The sequence below is a fragment of the Somniosus microcephalus genome, chromosome 6 (assembly GCF_052327205.1).
Source record: "Somniosus microcephalus isolate GS21.2 chromosome 6, FLI_Smic_1.0, whole genome shotgun sequence".
In the NCBI taxonomy this organism is placed as follows: domain Eukaryota; kingdom Metazoa; phylum Chordata; class Chondrichthyes; order Squaliformes; family Somniosidae; genus Somniosus; species Somniosus microcephalus.
In genome coordinates, this window is record NC_140992.1 from 9542360 (window position 1) to 9557515 (window position 15156).

Genomic DNA, 15156 nt, shown 5'->3' on the forward strand with positions numbered 1-15156 from the left:
GGATGACATTCATGCTAAGCAATCAGTAATTGTAACGCTGTCACCACAAGTTTAGCAAGAAGATGCCAGCAGTTGATGGCAGAAAATGCACGGTTTGTGTTGTTTTCACAGGTACGCGGTGTTGTATTACTAACCCATGGGGCTGCCGATTCCCATAAGGGACCCACAGTTCAAGGGTATAATTAAAATTTCCAGAGTGGTGCCATGTAAGCTTTGCCCCATCTATTTGCTAATGGTTACAGTCTGGGAGCAGTGCTGCTCCAGAATGGCACAGGCACCACTGAACTAATTAAAGCACTCACTTTCTCGCTGGTCCCGTGTCACCATGCAACCCTGAGCCCCAGACATACAAAAGGAAGAACTTGCATTTCTGTCAACATCACTAAAACAGATGAACTGGGGTCAGTGTCCCATTGCGGTTTGTGGGAGCTTTCTGTGCGCAAATTGGTTGCCGCGTTTCCTACATTACAACGGTGACTACACTTCAAAAAAAAAAGTACTTCGTTGGCTGTAAAGCGCTTTGGGATGTCCCGAGGTCGGGGAAAGACGCTGCAGAAATGCAATTATTTTTCTTTTTTTTTTAATAGCGTCTTTCACGACCTCAGGACATGCCAAAGCGCTTTACAGCAACAGCACTACAACAGATGGTCCGGTCATTCAACACATTGCAGTTTGTGGGATCTTGCTGTGCGCAGTTTGGCTGCCGCGTTTCCCACATTACAACAGCGACTACACTTCAAAAGCAGTTAATCGGCTGTGAAGCGCTTTGGGACGTCCTGAGGTCGGGAAAGGCGCTGTAGAAATGTGAGTTCTTTCTCTTTTAACTTGCTCCACGACTCCATTACCCTTTAGATGAACAGTGCCTGATAACTCCCAATGCTACTTTCGTATGGCGGCAAAAGCTTACAAGGGGACGTCTAGTTTGGCTCTCCATTCGACAGCCTCCTGAGATGCCGAGTGGAGGAAGGAGGTGCCTCCCACAACAGATCTCAGTGGGCAGGTTGATGCGATGTGTTCCGTGGTCTGGGACTCATGGCCACAGTCGCACTTCGGGTCATCCCCTCATCTTCCACTTCTGGAGCAGGTGGCCGCATCGTCCGAGCCCTGAGCGGATTAGGTTGAGCGCCATCCACAGTCTCCGAGGGAGGTCGAAGCCAGGGACCTCTGCTGTTGGGTCAGTGATGAGGTGTTCCCATTGTTCTATAGACCTGCAATTCGCACATTACAGGCAAAATGTGGGCACCTCCAAGTTCCACACCATCCTGACTTAGAAATATATCGGCCGATCCTTCATTGTCGCTGGGTCAAAATCCTGGAACTCCCTCCCTAACAGCACTGTGGGAGCACCTTCACCACACGGGACTGCAGCGGTTCAAGAAGGCAGCTCACCACCACCTTCTCAAGGGGCAACTGGGGATGGGCAATAAATGCCGGCCTTGCCAGCGACGCCCACATCCCATAAGCGAATAGAAAATATATATTTTCCCGAAGATGAAACCTGATTGATTTCCAAGATAAGGCGGCAGTAAGATCCCACGAGGGAGGCCCATCCAGCTCATGTTTCCATAGAGACCGAGGCGCCCCCCTCACGGCTGGTAACTAATTTCCTCATGAGTTTTCGCCTCCACTCCCCGAGCCCAGACCCCATTCTGGGTATCAATGACTCCGTGTGAAAAAAAATGCCTCCTGAGTAAATGCTAGTCTTGCTTCTTTCTACGATACCAGGAGGACTGCAATTGGTCTCTGTGGCCAAGGTGAAGGTAGGGGAGGGATAGATTTTTCAACTTGCCCCCTCCTACCCTACCCCAACCCCACGCCACCCCCAGGCGAGAAATCGATCAGAAGAGAAACCGGGCGGTTTCTATAACGGGCGGCCGATCCACACCACCAGTTTTACACCCAGACAACAAATCTATCCCCAAAGGTCCGCCAGGGTTCCCACACCTGACCGCTGGCCAGTGGGCGCCACTGGAATGCAGAGGTCAGGCAAGCTCAAAGCCTTCCGTCTGCGCCCACTTTCCCCGTACAACACCTTACTTCCTGATGTCGATTTCCCATTACAAACTCTCACCTCTTCACTTGGTTGCGTTCTGCTGTCCCGAGATTGCTGGTAATCAGAGCGATCAGAGGAAATCTCCCTGCCGCGTCGCTAACACGGAGTGACCGAGGGAACCGTCCCCCAGGACCACGGAGAGCAACCAAACCAAGCTCGGCAATTTACCCGGGCGCCCAGTCACCACCACTGAACATCAGGCACGAGGAGCCTTCCGTGTATTTGATGTTATCCAATTGGTCTGAATACACTTCCAAAACGCTGCTGCCCATACCCCAACTCGCACCGAGTCCCGTTCACCCATCATTCCTCCACGCTCTGGCCTCTTGTGCATCCCCCCACTTCCTTCACCCCACCATTGGCGGCTGTGCCTTCAGCCGTCTGGGCTCTAAGCTCTGGGATGCCCTCCCTAAACCTCATCCTCCTCTCTACATCTCGCTCCTCCTTTAAGACGCTCCTTAAAACCTACCTATTTGACCCAAGCTTTTGGTCCACTGTCCAATTCTCTCCTTCTTTGGCTCGGTGTGAAATTTTGTCTGATTAAGCTCACGCGGGATGTTTTACTTCGTTGAAGGTGCTATATAAATGCAGGTTGTTATTGTTGTTGTAAAAGACACACACATCATGCCATGGGCCTCTTAAGGAGCTGGCCAAACCACTGTTCTCTGAACATTTTTTAATGTGTTATAGCTTCATTGAATCTTATTGGCTGTCAGCGTGCACCAATTCTCACCCTTGGTCCTGTGACCAACACCGACACCGCGCCCTCTAAGCTGACCCGACCACCAGTTAGCGACAGCCTCGTCTGATTAATGGGTGAAAATGCATGCTGAAGATGCGCTGTTCATGTGGAATCCTGCAACAACAGAAAAGTGACACCATACATGCAGCCAATACCATGAATGTGTAACTGGGCTCTAGACTTGGTTTGGCAGTCCTGGCCTGTCTGGAAATTCCGTACAACTCAAAAGCTTTGGTAACTTCACCAATCTGGAAAACGGCAGAACAAAATAGTCGCAAAACATGACCCACCAAACCAGTGAACTGCTGCCCGACAATCTATGCAAGTGTGTACATCTACAGGTCCAATATAATTGCACTGTGATCCAATGGATGGTTTTGGAATGTGGTTATCAAATAGTGCAGGCTTAGATCATTCAACACATGTGGGTCCAGTACACACAGATCTGTTTCCTACCTGGTCTACCCTCAAAGGATGGGCCTAGACTACTTTTAGAGAAAGGACAGAGACTTGGAACTGGAAAAGGAGCGAGAGCTTCCATGGTGGGGATGGGGGCAGGGGTGGGGGAGGGAGAAAGTCAAATAAAATGCAGTCTACTTCCCAGTGGCCAACTGTTCACCAAGCCATAGGATGTGGTGGCCTTCATACCCAACAAGAGTTGGACATCCTCCTCTCGAGCCACTTGTAACTACGTTCTTTTCCTTTGCTAGTACCTGGAGCGTCACTAAGATGACATGGCAAGTTCTGGATCGTGGCAGGAAGTTGGTTGGCCAAGTTAAGGTGCAGCTAACACCGTCAGAACACGGAGCCCTGCATCTGTGGTTTGAATGGACTGAGATGGGTTGATTCCTCACGTGAAAAATGGAATATAGGTGGTAGTTTCTAAACCAAAATCCTGTCTTCAGTTTTAAGGTTTTCAACAGTTGAGAAGCAAGAAAGGCCTCTGGATTCTGAGGGATATCTGTTTCAAATCTCAAACGTGGAGGGTAATTTAAGTTTCTTTTTTTTTAATTTAACGTTTGATAGATGAGTTTAACCGCAGAGTGGAGAGTTTTGCATAAGAGGAAACAGAACGGAAATCAAGTCCTGATTTAATTTTTCTTTTCTCTTTCAGGCAATGGCTTCATCAGTTCGTGGAAAGGACTTGCATGTTCAAAAAATCCTCTCTTCCGGATTTATTTTATAATTTAAATTTTTGTTTTTGTTTAACTTTGTAAGTTGTGCCTGTGGGTCCAGTTCAGATTTCCCCGTGCCTTGCTCCTGCTATGTAGACTCCTCTTGGTTGACTACTTTGCCTCCGTTCATGGTTGGCGTTCCCGAACTCTTCCGTGAGCGGCCGGCTTTGTCCCCGATTTCATGCATCGAAGGCTCTCTGTACATGCAAACTGGAAAAGAAACAAAAAACAAAAAGGGAAAAAATAAATCGTCAGGTCAACCTCAGGTCCACTCGTTCACCGACACAAAGATCCTCGCAATAGGAACAGGCCGTTCAGCCCCTCGAGCCTGTTACACAGGAACAGGAGGAGGCCATTGAGCCCCTCGAGCCTGTTACACAGGAACAGGAGGAGGCCATTGAGCCCCTCGAGACTGTTACACAGGAACAGGAGGAGGCCATTGAGCCCCTCGAGCCTGTTACACAGGAACAGGAGGAGGCTGTTCAGCCCCTCGAGCCTGTTACACAGGAGCAGGCTGTTCAGCCCCTCGAGGCTGTTACCATAGGAAGAGGAGGAGGCTATTCAGCCCCTTGAGACTTACACAGGAACAGGAGGAGGCCATTCAGCCCCTTGAGACTGTTACACAGGAACAGGAGGAGGCCATTCAGCCCCTTGAGACTGTTACACAGGAACAGGAGGAGGCCATTCAGCCCCTCGAGCCTGTTACACAGGAACCGGAGGAGGCCATTCAGCCCCTCGAGCCTGTTACACAGGAACAGGAGGAGGCCAATCAGCCCCTCGAGACTGTTACACAGGAACAGGAGGCGGCCCATTCAGCTCCTCGAGCCTGTTACACAGGAACAGGAGGAGGCCCATTCAGACCCTTGAGCCTGTTACACAGGAACAGGAGGAGGTCATTCAGCCCCTCGAGACTGTTACACAGGAACAGGGGGAGGCCATTCAGCCCCTCGAGCCTGTTACACAGGAACAGAAGGAAACCCATTCAGCCCCTTGAGCCTGTTACACAGGAACAGGAGGAGGCCATTCAGCCCCTCGAGCCTGTTACACAGGAACAGGAGGAGGCCATTCAGCCCCTCGAGCCTGTTACACAGGAACAGGAGGAGGCCATTCAGCCCCTCGAGCCTGTTACACAGGAACAGGAGGAGGCCATTCAGCCCCTCGAGACTGTTACACAGGAACAGGAGGAGGCCATTCAGCCCCTCGAGCCTGTTACACAGGAACAGGAGGAGGCCAATCAGCCCCTCGAGCCTGTTCCGCCATTCAATGAGATCACGGCTGGTCTGCGGCGTAACTCCATGTATTTGCCTATGGCCCATATCCCTTAATACCTTTGGTTAACAAGAAGCTATCAATCTCACATTTAAAATCAACCACTGATCTAGCATCAATTGCCGTTTGAGGAAGCGAGTTCCAAACTTCCACCACTCGGGGAAATTACCCTCCAGCCTTACATCACCTTGTGTGAAAACCATGACTTTCTTGTCGGCGGTCTTGAGGTCACCTCCACTCTGATTGGAATTAACGGCTGACAGTTCCACCCTTTCGGGGCACTGAGCAAAGATTCTTCCATAGGCAGCTCAGCGTAGCTTAAAGAGAACTCGCCCAGGAACTGCTCTGCCTACGAGTCAGCTCAAAACAAGGAACACTAGGCCCCACAAGCCTACCCTTTACTGTAATGGATTCCAACTGCACCTAGCCCACTATATCGCTCAGTCCTCTCTCTCTCTCTCTCTCTCCAGAAACACATCCAACTGTCTCTTGATCCCAGTTCCAAGATCTGTTTCAATGTTCTCCTTGGTGACCCAGTCCATCTATTCCCTCCCTAAACTTCCTCGCCTCGCTACCTCTCTCCTCCGTTGAGATGCCCCTTAAAACCTACCTCTTTGATCAAGCTCTTTGGTCTCCTGTCCAAATATCTCCTTACATGGCTCGGTGTCTGAAGTTGATGCCCATAAACTTGAGGTCATCCAAACTCGCATTCACCCCCTTGTGTTCGCTGACCTACATTGGCTCCCGGTCCGGCCACGCTTCAATTTAAAAATTCCCATCTTTGTTTTCAAAACCCTCCATGGCCTCGCCCCTCTCCTATCTCTGTAACCTCCCCACAACTCCCCGAGATATCTGCGCTCCTCTAATTCTGGCCTCTTGCGCATCCCGTTTTAATCACTGCATCTTTGGCGGCCCTGCTTTTAGCTGTCTAGGCACTAAGCTCTGGAATTCTCTCCCTAAACCTCTCCGTCACACTACCTCTCTCTCTTCCATTAAGACGCTCCTTAAAACCTACCTCTTTGACCAAGCTTTTTGGTCACCTGCCCTAATTTCTCCTTGGTGTCAAATTTTTGTCAAATAATCGCTCGTGTGAAGCGCCTTGGGACGTTTTACTATGTTAACGGTGCCATATAACCGCAAGTTGTTGTTGTTTTTGCTTTGAACCACTCACATCATAAAATCCCACAGTGCAAGAGTGCCCACTGATGGCAGGAATGGGAAAGTACAGAAACACACTGTCCGGGCCCAACATGCAAATAAATGCTCCATTTCTAACCTTTCCCGCCCGTCCCCCAAATAAACCCCAGGGGAATCGTCCACTTTGCCTCAGGACAACTAAGATGATTCCAAAATAACAACAGGAAACGTTGGAAAAACTCAGCAGGCCAGGCAACATCCGTGGAGAGAGAAATAGAGTCAACGTTTCAGGTCGAAACCCTTCGTCAGAACTTCATCTCAGTCTTGACAAAGGGTTTCGACCTGAAACGTTGACTCTATTTCTCTCTCCACGGATGTTGCCTGGCCTGCTGAGTTTTTCCAGCGTTTTCTGTTGTTATTTCGGATTTCCAGCATCCGCGGTATTTTGCTATCGTAAGATGATTCCGATGTTGCCGCTCACAGTGAGTGCTGAGTTCAGCGGGGAAGCGGTTAACTGGAGTCGCTTCGGTTGTGCGGCGGTTAGCGGTTTTGGTCTGTGAAAAATGCCGGCGGTTGCCCCGTGGGGCTGACAGAGCAGTTGCTGCCACAATTACTTGTCCTCGTCACTTAGATTTGTGTAGCTTTACAACAGTGGCTCCACTTCAAAAGACGTCCGGTGGTCGTGAAAGGCGCTGGAGAAATGCGAGTCTGTCTTTCTCTTTGGCTGTGCCTCAATTAAGAGAATTATGCCAAGAGTCTCTATCTGGCATAACTCAGGCCCACTCTCCTCTAAACTTCCCTCTCCTATTATTCCCAAGCTCTGAATATCCTATCCCACACGATCTTGCTGCTCCCTGCATCCTGACTCATCGCTGGTCTTCGATTCCACCTGATTTGTTCCATCACTTCCCTCTTCCTTTTCTCCTGTGACCTACGAGCTTTTATAACTCAAACTCGGCATCAATTAATTATCGTGTGCATATTATATCTTCTCTTTTACTGTTTAAAACCCTGTCGGTTTTTATCTCATTGCGCTCCGGTGAAGCGCCATGCTACATTTTACTACATCAAAGGAGCTATATAAATAAAAGAAAGAATTACATTTCTACAGCATCCTTCATGGCCTCAGGACGTCCCAAAGCACTTTACAGTCAATGAAGAACTTTTGAAGTGTAGTCACTGTTGTAATGTAGGAAACATGGCAGCCAATATGTGCACAGCAAGCTCCCACAACCAGCAATGTGACAATGACCAGATAATCTGTTGCAGTGATGCTGGTTGAGGGATAAATATTGGCCCCAGGACTCTGGGGAGAACTCCCCCTGCTCTTCAAAAATAGTGGCCGTGGAACCTTTTACCTCCACCCGAGACAGCAGACGGGGCCTCGGTTTAACGCCTCATCCGAAAGACTTCATCCCACAGTACTGCACCGGGAATGTCAGCCTGGGTTATGTGCTCGAGTCTCTGGAGGGAGACAAGAACCCGCCACCTTCTATCACAGAATACAACCCACTGAGCCATGGCCGACACCTGCAAGTTGTTGGTGTTTAAGTGAGACCACGATTGTGAATAAAGTGGTAGATACAGGAATTGGAAACAGTTTCTGTCACCATGTGAGCCATCACAAGGTGCAGGCCCAACACATTAATATTCAATGACTCTGCAAGTCCCACATATTAATATTTGATGATTGTGCAAGTGTTACACATTAATATTTGATGGCTGAATATTAATGTTTAACACTTGCACAAAAACATAAAAATAGGAGTTCAATGCTGTCCCGCAGTCAGCAATTATTGAAAGTTTCCAAAAGTTTTTTAAAGTTTTTTTTATCGTAATTCATTTTTAGTCATCAGGAAGAGCTGAGAGAAAGAAATACCTCTCCATTTTAAGAGACTAGTGCAGGCTTCAAACACTCCCAGGGCAGGTACAGCATGGGTTAGATACAGAGTAAAGCTCCCTCGACACTGTCCCTTCAAACACTCCCAGGGCAGGTACAGCACGGGTTAGATACAGAGTAAAGCTCCCTCGACACTATCCCATCAAACACTCCCAGGGCAGGTACAGCACGGGTTAGATACAGAGTAAAGCTCCCTCTACACTGTCCCTTAAAACACTCCCAGGGCAGGTACAGCACGGGTTAGATACAGAGTAAAGCTCCCTCTACACTGTCCCATCAAACACTCCCAGGGCAGCTACAGCACGGGTTAGATACAGAGTAAAGCTCCCTCTACACTGTCCCATCAAACACTCCCAGGGCAGGTACAGCATGGGTTAGATACAGAGTAAAGCTCCCTCTACACTGTCCCATCAAACACTCCCAGGGCAGGTACAGCACAGGTTAGATACAGAGTAAAGCTCCCTCTACACTGCCCCATCAAACACTCCCAGGGCAGGTGCAGCACGGGTTAGTTACAGAGTAAAGCTCGCTCTACACTGTCCCATTAATCACTCCCAGGGCAGGTACAGCACGGGTTAGATACAGAGTAAAGCTCCCTCTACACTGTCCCATCACATGCTCCCAGGGCAGGTACAACACGGGTTAGAGTAAAGCTCCCTCTACACTGTCCCATCAAACACTCCCAGGGCAGGTACAGCACGGGTTAGATACAGAGTAAAGCTCCCTCTACACTGTACCATCAAAAACTCCCAGGGCAGGTACAGTACAGGTTAGTTACAGAGTAAAGCTCGCTCTACACTGTCCCATTAATCACTCCCAGGGCAGATACAGCATGGGTTAGATACAGAGTAAAGCTCCCTCTACACTGTTCCATCAAACACTCCCAGGGCAGGTACAGCATGGGTTAGATACAGAGTAAAGCTCCCTTTACACTGTCCCATCAAACACTCCCAGGGTAGGTACAGCACGGGTTAGATACAGAGTAAAGCTCCCTCTACACTGTCCCATCAAACACTCCCAGGGCAGGTACAGCATGGTTTAGATACAGAGTAAAGCTCCCTCTACACTATCCCATCAAACACTCCCAGGCGAGGGAAAGCAAGGGTTAGATACAGAGTAAAGCTCCCTCTACACTGTCCCATCAAACACTCCCAGGGCAGGTTCAGCACAGGTTAGATACAGAGTAAAGCTCCCTCTACACTGTCCCATCAAACATTCCCAGGGCAGGTACAGCACGGGTTAGATACAGAGTAAAGTTCCCTCTACACTGTCCCATCAAACACTCCCAGGGCAGGTACAGTACGGGTTAGGTACAGAGTAAAGCTCCCTCTACACTGTCCCATCAAACACTCCCAGGGCAGGTACAGCATGGGTTAGATACAGAGTAAAGCTCCCTCTACACTGTCCCATCAAACACTCCCAGGGCAGGTACAGCATGGGTTAGATACAGAGTAAAGCTCCCTCTACACTGTCCCATCAAACATTCCCAGGGCAGGTACAGCACGGGTTAGATACAGAGTAAAGCTCCCTCTACACTGTCCCATCAAACACTCCCAGGGCAGGTACAGCAAGGGTTAGATACAGAGTAAAGCTCCCTCTACACTGTCCCATCAAACACTCCCAGGGCAGGTACAGCACGGGTTAGATACAGAGTAAAGCTCCCTCTACACTGTCCCATCACATGCTCCCAGGGCAGGTACAACACGGGTTAGATAGAGTAAAGCTCCCTCTACACTGTCCCATCAAACACTCCCAGGGCAGGTACAGCACGGGTTAGATACAGAGTAAAGCTCCCTCTACACTGTACCATCAAAAACTCCCAGGGCAGGTACAGCACAGGTTAGTTACAGAGTAAAGCTCGCTCTACACTGTCCCATTAATCACTCCAGGGCAGGTACAGTATGGGTTAGATACAGAGTAAAGCTCCCTCTACACTGTTCCATCAAACATTCCCAGGGCAGGTACAGCACAGGTTAGATACCTAGTGAAGCTCCCTCTACACTGTCCCATCAAACACTCCCAGGGCAGGTACAGCATGGTTTAGATACAGAGTAAAGCTCCCTCTACACTGTCCCATCAAACACTCCCAGGGCAGGTACAGCACGGGTTAGGTACAGAGTAAAGCGCCCTCTACACTGGGCCCTATTAACATACATTGTCCGTGAGCCACATTAATATACTTAGGGGCAAAAATTGGGTCGCGACCCCTTCGGGACTTTAACTTCGCCAGGGCGCTACTTTTAGCGAAATTGAATGGTAGTGGCCCAAGCAGGAGGCGGGGTGCTACTGGAAGCACTCCTCCTCCCTCTTCGGGCACTCCAGCCCAATATCGCGGCGCTACATGCAGCAGCAGTATGCTCACCAGCACGTCGCGCTGCGGTACTGCAGGCCTCCCTCCCCTGATTAAAGGGGGGGGGGCCGTTCGCAGCGCGACCCGGGACCCAGCTGGGCCACCAGGGAGCGGGGTGCCAGCAAAAGAGCCCGGCACTTAAGAGGAGTGTCGGGCTGTCCGATCGCGGCCGGCACCCCGCGGGGGTACGGCAGAGGGGGCAGGTGCTGGCAGGCGGCCAGCAAAAACAAATGGCCGGCTGGCACCTCCCCTTTAAATATAGCGTCTAGCGGTACGTCAGGGGTTGCAACCGAAGTTTCTGGCTGATTGGCGAGCGGGGCGTTGCGCGTGGCGATGACGTCATCGCCGGAGGTGCAGCGCCGCGGGGTGCTACCGGCTACCGCTAACCTCCCACTGAATTTCGCAGGAGGCGTTCGCGGCGCCACGCCCGGGCGCTTGTTGATCTGCACCCCATTAGCGCCCTCCTTAGTAGGGCCCTAACGGGAGGTGCAAAGCAACCAAATTTTGCCCCCTTAGTTCCTTTAAAGAAGGAGCTGCATAATTGTAATGGCATCAGTTGATTTTGCTGGAAAGTCTGTTTCCTAAAGACAAAAAAAATGTTTATCCTGATTTCCATCGTTCCACCATTGGCAGCCATGCCTTCAGCTGCCGGGGCCCTGAACTCTGGAATTCCCTCCCTAAACCTCTCCACCTCACCGCCTCTCTCTCCTCTGGCCTCGGGTGACTGTCTGTGTGGAGTTTGCACATTCTCCCCGTGTTTGCGTGGGTTTCCTCCGGGTGCTCCGGTTTCCTCCCACAGTCCAAAGATGTGCGGGTTAGGTTGATTGGCCATGATAAAAATTGGCCCTTAGTGTTAGGGGGGATTAAATACGTGGGGTTACGGGGATAGGGCTTGGGTGGGATGGCTGTCGGTGTAGGGACCGGGTGCTAGGGTTTGGATGATCAGCCATGATCTCGTTGAATGGCGGAGCAGGCTCGAAGGGCCGAATGGCCTACTCCTGCTCCTATCTTCTATGTTTCTATGTTTAAGAGGCTACTTAAAGCCTACCTCTTTGACCAAGCTTTTGGTCGCCTGTCCTAATTTCTCCTCAAGCCCCGCCCCAGAGACCTGAGACTTCAGCGCTGTACTGTGGCCGGGCTGCACTGTCGGAGGTGCCACTCTACAGGTGAGATGATAAACCGGGACCCTGCCTCTCTGTTCAGGTGGATGATGAGGAACCTAATCGAAGAAGAACATGGGGATTTGTACCAGTATGGGAGAAAGCGCGGGGGCGGCGGGTGAGTGGGACTAATTGGACAGCTCCTTCACACAGCCGGCACAGGCACGAGGGGCCGAATGGCTGCCTTCAACGATTCCAATGAATATCATGGTCAACATTCAACCTTCAACCAACACCACGGAAAAGAGATACACTGGGCAGTTGTCTCGTTGCCGTTTGTGGGATCACGCAGGGAACAAAATATTTTCCCCACACATAACATCAGTCACAGTACTTCAACGCAATTCAAAAGCATGTGAAGAGCTTTTCCGGGAGTGGGGATATATAAATTGGGGCTATATAACTACAAGCTTTTCTTACAGGTGCCCCTAAAGTGTCAGCCAGTGGCTCAGTAGTTCGCACTCTCACCTCCGAGTCAGAAGGTCGTGAGTTCAGGTCCCTACTCCAGAGACTTGAGCACAAAAATCCAGGCTGACACTCCCAGTGCAGTACTGAGGGAGTGCTGCACTGTCGGAGGTGCCGTCTTTCGGAAGAGACGTTAAACCGAGGCCCCGTCTGGTCTCTCAGGTGGGCGTAAAAGATCCCACGGCCACTATTTTGAAGAAGAGCAGATGGGAGGGAGGGGGGAGGTGGCGGAGTTCTCCCCGGTGTCCTGGGGCCAATATTGATCCCTCAACCAACATCATGAAAACAGATGATCTGGTCATTGTCACATTGATGTTTGCGGGAGCTTGCTGTGCGCAAATTGGCTGCCGCGTTTCCCACATTACAACAGTGACTACACTTCAAAAAGTACGTCGTTGATTGGGACGTCCCACGGACATGAAAGGTGCTGTATAAACTCAAGTGTTTCTTTTTTTCTTTTAGAATCACGTTGACACTTCATTGGCTGTAAAGCGCTCCGGCATGTCCTGAGGTCGTGAACGGCGCTGGAGAAATTCAGGTCTTTCTTTCATTTTCTTCTTTCTCATTGTGTTCATGTTTCCTGGCCCTACCATTTGCTCTGCTCACACCGGGAGTAACCCGAGGCGTTTTTGCCACCAGCTTTGCTCAGTTGGACACCGTACGTCAAAAAAAGTAAAAGAACCGCAGTGAAATTTTAGCAACTGCCGCAACTTCCAAAACAGGGCAGAGTTGAGCTCAAAGAAGGAAGAATTTCAGCGTCCCTTCAACGTAACCCAATGTGACAGTGTCACAGCAGAGAGAAAGGGAAATGGCTGCCCAGCTGTTAGAACGTTGACATATTTCGGTTATTCTACTGAATTATTGAATAATTCTCAGATTATAGCACTCATTTCCTGTGCTCGAGAGCACTGTAAATCCAGGGCAAGTTATTAAGCTCAGAGAGCAGTTAACAAACATCACAATTCATTTCTTTTGGAAAAAAAAGCACACAGGCGGGATCACCGGCGTACACTCTATACAATACACCGTCACAGTACCGCCACGGCACACAGGAACAACACGCCAAATGAACAACGCAGAGTCACAGAACAGAGGGTTCAAGCACATTCACAGAGCCACCTTAGTGTTGAACATCAATACCAAGAGGATACACGGAGCCACTGTTAGTAATTTGAACAAACGTGTTAATCACACATGAATGGGAACTACAATAGCAGCAGGAGCCAGCGTCCTTTGATTGACCTACATAGGCTGGGAAACTTCCGATGTGAGATGCTTTATACAGATTGAGCTGAAACCACTCGACCCAAAGCTCCAGCAGCCCATTAAAAAAAAGTTTCATCTCCACTTCTAAGAATAGATTCTTTGAAATATTAGCATATTAAATCTATACAGATAGACAACTCAAGGCAGCTGTAGTGAGAGATTAAACTCAATGGGCCCAGAAATCCGGGTCACCACGGATGAGTATGCGCTGGGTACTCACGCGTAGGCCCAACGGGAATGCCGGTTTTGTGCATGCACTGCGCATGCGCGGGAAACCGGAACTTCCGTTCCCTTAAAGGAAGGGGTTCACATGTCGAACGCGTGCGCCGGAGAGGCAGCGCGTACGCCTGGAACTTCCCTTTTTTTTGCAGCTTTCTCCGGGAGGGTAAGTCTCCAGGAGCTACACTTTTAAAAAGCAGTCGCAAGGCCTGCTTTTAACAAGGTAAATGGTGAATTAATTAAAATTAAAACATTTTTTCCACAGTTTTATTATTTTTAAATACTTTAAAGAAAGGTAAGCTTATTTTTAGCCCAGTTAGAAACTGTAATTAATTTTTTCAAAAATTTAAATTATTGTTTAAAATAGTTATTTTATGTAATTTATAGTTATTTTAAAAATATGAAGTTTAAAAAAAATTTATTTGAAGTTTTAGTTATGTTTTGGGGCTTATCGTATTTATAAGTTTGACAGCTCTTCCTGTCAAATCTATGAATACAGATTCCCTGCTACCATTGGCTCTCCATGGCCCACGTGATCCCAGGGGACGCTTCGAACTAACTGCGCCCCTGGGATACGCAAGCACTGCGCGCCAGCAGTTGGAGGAGGCCCAGGATCGGAATCCCACGCGGGCCCACAGCACAACGGCCGGCGCGCTAGGTAAGTGCAGGTCGGAGGCTTGCACCCGCGGGAAGCCTCTGACCCGAATTTCTGGGCCACTCTCTTTGGGCCAATTTTTTTCCTTGCTCTCTTCTGTCCTCGAGGAGCATACAGGACTGCAATCTATCCCCCCACTCCCCAGGGCACTGGCTCTTCCTGTGTCAGCCTGGCTCAGTGGGTAGCACTCTTGCCTCGGAGTCAGAAGGTCGTGGGTTTGAGTCCCGCTCCAGAGACATGAGCCCGTGATCCATGCTGACACTCCCAGTGCAGTACTGTGGCAGGATAGGCGCACCAACATCAGTGTTCCCGCTCAGGCCAACATCCCCAGCATCGAAGCTTTGACCACGCTCGATCAGCTCCAATGGACGGGTCACATCGTCTGCATGCCCAAAACAAGCACTCTACTCGGAGCTCCGACACGGCAAGAGAGCCCCAGGTGGGCAGAGGAAACGCTTCAAGGACACCCACAAAGCCTCCTTGAAAAAGTGCAACATCCCCACCGACACCTGGGAATCCCTGGCCCAAGACCGCACAAAGTGGAGGAGAAGCATCCGGGAAGGCGCCGAACACCTCGAGTCTCTTCGCCGGGAGCAAGCAGAAACCAAGCGCAAACAGCAGAAGGAGCGCACGTCAACCCAAACACCCCACCCACCCGCCCCTTCAACCACCATCTACCCCACCTGTGACAGAGTCTGTAGGTCCCGAATTGGACTCAGTCACCTGAGAACTCATTTTTAACATGGAAGCAAGTCATCCTCGGCT

The 15156-nt window shown here is 50.0% G+C and overlaps 1 protein-coding gene across 3 annotated transcripts in view; it reads right to left on the reverse strand.

Annotated features, from left to right (window-relative positions):
• Positions 1 to 1816: 1816 nt before the first annotated feature.
• fgf12a (fibroblast growth factor 12a) overlaps positions 1817 to 15156 on the reverse strand; it is a 423417-nt gene continuing 410077 nt past the window's right edge. For all 3 annotated transcript variants that reach the window (XM_085989695.1, XM_085989694.1, XM_085989696.1), the window contains exon 5: positions 1817 to 4180. In XM_085989695.1, coding sequence (XP_085845821.1) covers positions 4059 to 4180 — 122 coding nt within the window. In that variant the 3' untranslated portion in view covers positions 1817 to 4058. The remainder of the gene's footprint in view (positions 4181 to 15156) is intronic.